This window comes from Cottoperca gobio, chromosome 18 (assembly GCF_900634415.1).
Source record: "Cottoperca gobio chromosome 18, fCotGob3.1, whole genome shotgun sequence".
NCBI classification, from domain to species: domain Eukaryota; kingdom Metazoa; phylum Chordata; class Actinopteri; order Perciformes; family Bovichtidae; genus Cottoperca; species Cottoperca gobio.
The window spans coordinates 14631249-14637560 of NC_041372.1; the positions used below are offsets into that span (position 1 = coordinate 14631249).

The 6312-nt window shown below is 44.4% G+C and overlaps 1 protein-coding gene across 1 annotated transcript in view; it reads left to right on the plus strand.

The window, feature by feature from the left end:
* Window positions 1-5867, plus strand: part of LOC115023531 (FH2 domain-containing protein 1-like) — a 19074-nt gene extending 13207 nt beyond the window's left edge. The window contains exons 8-13 of the mRNA XM_029454572.1: window positions 1107-1214; window positions 1331-1401; window positions 1534-1651; window positions 2400-2564; window positions 2714-2809; window positions 2945-5867. Coding sequence (XP_029310432.1) covers window positions 1107-1214; window positions 1331-1401; window positions 1534-1651; window positions 2400-2564; window positions 2714-2809; window positions 2945-4996 — 2610 coding nt within the window. The 3' untranslated portion in view covers window positions 4997-5867. The remainder of the gene's footprint in view (window positions 1-1106; window positions 1215-1330; window positions 1402-1533; window positions 1652-2399; window positions 2565-2713; window positions 2810-2944) is intronic.
* The last annotated feature ends 445 nt before the right edge of the window (window positions 5868-6312 follow it).

A 6312-nucleotide genomic window follows, 5' to 3' on the forward strand; every position in this document is an offset into this window, starting at 1 on the left:
AGAGGGAGAGAGAGAGAGGACGTAGAGGGACACAGAGAGAGCGAGGACGTAGAGGGACAGAGAGAGCGAGGACGTAGAGGGAGAGAGAGAGAAGACGTAGAGGGACAGAGAGCAAGGACGTAGAGGGAGAGAGAGAAGACGTAGAGGGACAGAGAGAGAGGACATAGAGGGACAGAGAGAGAGGTCGTAGAGGGACAGAGAGAGAGGACATAGAGGGACAGAGAGAGAGAGGACATAGAGGGACACAGAGAGAGGACGTAGAGGGACAGAGAGAGAGGACATAAAGGGACACAGAGAGAGGACGTAGAGGGACAGAGAGAGGACATAGAGGGACAGAGAGAGAGGACGTAGAGGGACAGAGAGAGAGGACGTAGAGGGACAGAGAGAGAGAACATAGAGGGACAGAGAGAGAGAGGATGTAGAGGGACAGAGAGAGAGGACATAGAGGGACAGAGAGAGAGGACATAGAGGGACAGAGAGAGAGGACGTAGAGGGACAGAGAGAGAGGACGTAGAGGGACAGAGAGAGAGGATGTAGAGGGACAGAGAGAGAGGACATAGAGGGACAGAGAGAGAGGACGTAGAGGGACAGAGAGAGAGGACGTAGAGGGACAGAGAGAGAGGACGTAGAGGGACAGAGAGAGAGGACGTAGAGAGAGAGAGGACGTAGAGGGACAGAGAGAGAGGACGTAGAGAGAGAGAGGACGTAGAGGGACAGAGAGAGAGGACGTAGAGAGAGAGAGGATGTAGAGGGACAGAGAGAGAGGACATAGAGGGACAGAGAGAGGACATAGAGGGACAGAGAGAGAGGACGTAGAGGGACAGAGAGAGAGGACGTAGAGGGACAGAGAGAGAGGACGTAGAGGGACAGAGAGAGAGAACGTAGAGCAGGGGTGTCAAACTATTGTTAGTTCAGGGGCCACGTGCAGACGGAGCAGTAAAATCATTATAATAACTTATAAACAACAACAACTCCAAACGTTTCCTTCGTTTTAGTGAAAGAAAGTTCTGAATTTTTTTTTACAAAACATTATGAACCTGAACTTTCTTAAGAATGTTTATAATTTACACGTGTGTTAAAACTTGTAACACGCGTGTGTGTTGCAGGGGGGCTACGCAGGAAACGCAGTGGGCTTCAAGCTGTCGTCCCTTCTGTCTCTGGCCGACACGAAGGCCAACACGCCGGGCATGAACCTGCTGCACTTCGTCGCTCTGGTCAGTAATAGTTAATATTGATTATTAATATAAATACTGATAATATCAGAAGTCACTTGAGACAACAAAGCAAAGAAAGTGACATTAAAAATAAAACGGTTTTCTCTCTCCTTCAGGAGGCTCAGAAAAAAGACCGGAAGCTGCTGGAGTTTCCTCTGAAGCTGAATCACGTGCAGCCTGCAGCCAGGTCATTATAAACTACATTACCCATCAGCCCCTCCTCCATCCCTCGATATGACCTTTACATTACTGCAACACTGTGAATATAAACATATTGACAACACAGACACGTGTTTCTGGGTTTTTATACTAATCATAGGATCTCCTTGGAAACGCTGGACGCTGAGCTGCAGTGGCAGACGACTCGCACGCGCTCAGTCGAGGAAAACGTGCAGCGAGAGACGGAGCTGCTGCAGCAGCTGGACGGCTTCCTGCAGGTAAAATATATTATATATATATATATATATATATATATATATATATATATATATATATATATATATATACAGATGAGAAGATTGATAATAATAATAATCATAATAATATTATTATAATTATTATTATTATCAATCTTCTCATCTGTATATATATATATATATATATATATATATATATACAGATGAGAAGATTGATAATAATAATAATTATAATAATATTATTATGATTATTATTATAATGATATTATAATAGTAATATAATATTATTAATAATGTATTATTATTATAATGATATAAAATAATAATATTTTATTATTATGATTATTATTATAATTATATAATATATATATATATATATATATATATATATATAATAGTAATTATACAATAATAATATATAATGATAGTAATGATATATTATATGAAACTACAGCATAAGGTTATAATAATTTAGAATTTTAATTAGTTTTAAATTAAATTTTAGTTTCAGTTCTTCAGAAAGGTTTAGTTTAAGTTTTTATGAATTACATTTTAGTTTGGTGTGATGTAGAAGAAGCAAACTAAACACATGTTTGGAGAACTGCAGGAACCGCCTTCATGTTTACATCTTTAAATGTGGGAATCACCATCTATTAATAAACGCACAATAATGTCATGTTTGCGTAGGTTTATGTTGCTAACATGTCTGCGGTTCTGTGTTTTCACGCCTCTAAATGTGTGTGTGTGTGTGTGTGTGTATGTGTGTCAGACGGCCACCTCGTCTCTGTGCTCGCTGCGCGGCAGTCGGCAGCAGCTGAAGGAGGAAGGCAGCGAGCTGATCGACTTCTTCTGTGAAGACAGAGAAACGTTCAGACTGGACGACTGCTTCAGCATCTTCAACTCCTTCTGCTGCAGGTTCACACACGCTGCCAAGGTGCAACAACAACAACAACAACAACAACAACAAACACTTCTCTTCTCTGCATGTTTGTTGTTTGTTGTCAGAGAACAGCTGAGCTCTGCTGCCACCTGGAGGTCAAACAGAGAAACTACATAATAAATAAAATGAAACTGTCTCCACAGGAGAACAAGGAGCGGGAGGCGAAGGAGGCCGCCCGGCGCCAGCGCCTGCAGGAGCTGGAGGAGCAGAAGAGGCACTCGTGGGCCGGCGGGGAGGAGGTCAGAGGTCACACACACACACACACACATTTACTGCAATCCTGCTTACATTCAGTTTATTCATCTGCATTCAGGCATCGATCGACTAATCGTTGTGCACATGATAATAAAGATTTGAATGTGTTTCTGTTGCAGGTCGGTGGAGCATTCGGGCTGCGCTGCAGCAGCGAGACAGACATGTCCGCTGTCGTGTCACGCCACGACGACGCCGGGCTGCTGATGGAGCTCCTGACCCCAAAGTGCCGTCCGCGCTCGCCCCTCAAAAACTCCCACAATTCTCTGGGACGCTCGGGGAGCTTACGACGTTCCCGAAACTCTCCGTCCAGCTCGCCATTTCTCACGGCTGACCGCGAACTGAGCACGCTACTGGGGGTGGCGTCGCCTGAGCACAAAGAGGCACGGACAGCTTCTTTATCAGCCTCCACTGAACTTAGAAGTCCAGGACTCTCCCCTCAGACTCGTCCGCCAAGTCTCACAACGAGCAGCTTCCCCCAAAACCAGCAGCCTCAAGCGGGCGAACCGCAACCCGCCTCCTCGCCTCCCAAAAGTGCACAAAACGCAAACCACACAACCGCCACTTACCTCAGTTGTGGTGCTTCTCAGACTGCAGTAAACACGCCCACGAGTAAAACTACCTCTGATCCGAACCAGCAATCCGACAACAACGACGGCAAAGTCCGACTCGACCTCGGGACGCTTCTGGACCTTCAATGTGGTTTGAAGGAGGAACTCATAAAAGCCAATCAGGATTTCCGTGTTCTGATCGCGTGCAGTGAGCAGAAGTTTGAACGCAGCGCTCCTTCTACAGGAAACATGTCCGTGGTTTTGGAGAAATGCACGTTGGTGCCGGAGCTGAAAGCGTTTGACAGCAACAACACGAGTCGCCTCCAGGACGATGTGATGAGCACCGCTTTGGAAGAAGAGCGATCGGACAGGGAGAACTCCCGGACTGGAAACACAGAAAATTCCTCATCACTAAGAGAGGAAGAGGAGGGCCGCGAGGAAGAGGTGGTGGTGTGGTGTGTGACGGGTGTGTGCGAGGCAGCCGGTGAGCCCTCGCAAGCTGACAACGCACAAACGGATCAGCGTAGGAGTGACGGCCAGAAACCTGGTTCTGCCCCGGCCAATCGCACGCCTTCAGAAGCTCAGGCGGCCAATGAGAAGCCAGTGCCTGTACCCATCAGCAGCCAACCGGTGCCTGGATCACATCCTGCCTCTTCCCCAAGGTGGCGTCCAGCAGATGCTTCGTCAGCCAATAAAGTGCCTGCTCTCGCCGCCTCTGAGGAAGCAGCCAATCAAGGGGAAGAAGCAAAGGGCTCCTCCAATGGGAAGAAAGCCGAGTCTGGAAAGGCAGAATCGGCCAATTCGTCCACCAAGAACCTCCCGACCTTTAAAACTCAATCCAATAGGATGAAACCTGCCGCTACCGCCAACAAATGCAAGCCCGTGCGCACCCTCACGACCTCCGAGAGCCAGGGCATGAGGCGCGTTGTGCCGATCGCCAGGACCAAACGTCCCGAGAAGCCCTCAGCATCTTCTGGTTTGACCGTCTCCAACCTCAACAACACCTCCCTACGGCGGGGAGAGAGACCTTCGACGGCGCCTTCATCCCGCCGCCCCAGCATGGACCACAAGGACTCGAAAGATCAGAAAGGTTCCCGAGAGCAGAACCAGGACTTGCAAAGGAAGCCGTCCGTCCGAAAGCCTTTAATGAAACCCAAAGCGCCGCCGGAGGAGAAGATGTGTCGCTCCACGCTGCGGGCGCTCTCTCAAGGAAGTGGCAGCGTCAGCGCTCCTGTTACTCCTTTGCACAAAGTCGCTACCACTTCGTCATCGCCGCTTCAAGGTTTCGCCCAAAGCACCGCCTCTTCTTCTTTCCGACGGACCCCCCTCGTGCCTCCTCATTCCCCCCACACAGTCTCAGACTCCTCTCTTAAATCGTCCTCGCCTTTCTCCCGAACGGGCTCGCTAAGAGTCTCCGCCACCTCCGGATCCTCAGATCCCTTCAAACCGTCCTCCTCGTCCACGCTGAGGAGGACTCAGAGCATCAGGGCGCCTCAACGCTCGCCACTCCACGACCCGCCGGCTCCCCCTAAAGGCCACCGGCGGAACGACAGCGGCGCCTTCTCCGACAAGTCAACTCACTCCAGAGACTCGGGAAAGTCCAGCAGGCCGAGCTGGAGATAGCGAGAGATCGGCAGTAACCACGTTTACATGCACACTAATGTTTTTCAGAATAAGACGATATTCGGAATTTGATACGGGTCACACAAACAGCATATTCCAAATAAGGAAAGTTAGAAGTTAGAAACTTGTGTTTAGATGTTTTCTTTACACTCGTCTGACGAAGACGAGTTCTAGAAGATAAATAACCCGAAGTCGTGAAAAATCAGGGCAGAAAACTGAACATTTTGTGCGTGTAAACGTCGTCACTCCTCAAGAGGAAACATTTCAAGATGACGTTTAGACTCCAAAAGATAAAGATCGCAGGTTTCTCTGTAGAAATAAAGGCGGTTACGTTCCGATATGAAGCACAGACACTAACGCTGCGTTAATTGTCCTTTTTCGCGACAATTATTTTGCGTTTTCAAGAAAATAAAACATGGACAATAACCAGCCACATTAGTACGTCTCAAGGAAGATGAAGGAAATAAATGTCTGCATCCACAAATATGTAATATGTACGTTACTGAATCCTCGTTGAACAAAGTCTAATTTTTTGTCTTAAATTTTGATTCTGCACCTTTAACTTTACTAACAAAGCTGAGGCCTGATTAAAATAGAACTCATATTGTATTTTTAATTAAATTAGATTTCTAAATCACTGAGAATCATGAAGTTTAAAGTGTAGACGGCGAGATATTTAAAGTGTCTACAGTGTCTGACTCACTGGGAAAAGTCTGCAGTGCCAAGTTTGTCCATATGAGGATATGTGTATGTTTATGTATCTATTTATGTATGAAGTTAATACATTTATAAATATAAATATATATATATATATGTTTATATATATATTTATATAATCTATCTACTAATTAATAAAGTATTATTCCTCCAACACCATGCACACTTTGTTTCTGTTCACCATTTTATAACCTTATATATATATATATATATATATATATATATATATTTATATATATTTATATATTTATAAATATATATGAATTTTATTATATGAATGAAATAAAGACTTACGTTCATAAAATATATATTAAAATTAAATTACTGCATTGACACAAAACACAAAGAAATTATCTTGTTTCAGTACATTTTCATTTATACAATATGGATTATATTGATTGCAATGAATTAAAATATAACAAGTATTTAGGAGAAAAAGAATTATATATATACACAAAATTAAAATATGTATAAATAAATGTTAAATATGTATAATTCCATGTATAACTATTAAAATGTAATTATTATTTTGGTTTAAGTTCATTATAATAATAAATGTAATATCATGTCATGCTGTTATTAAAAGTTCTACACTAAAA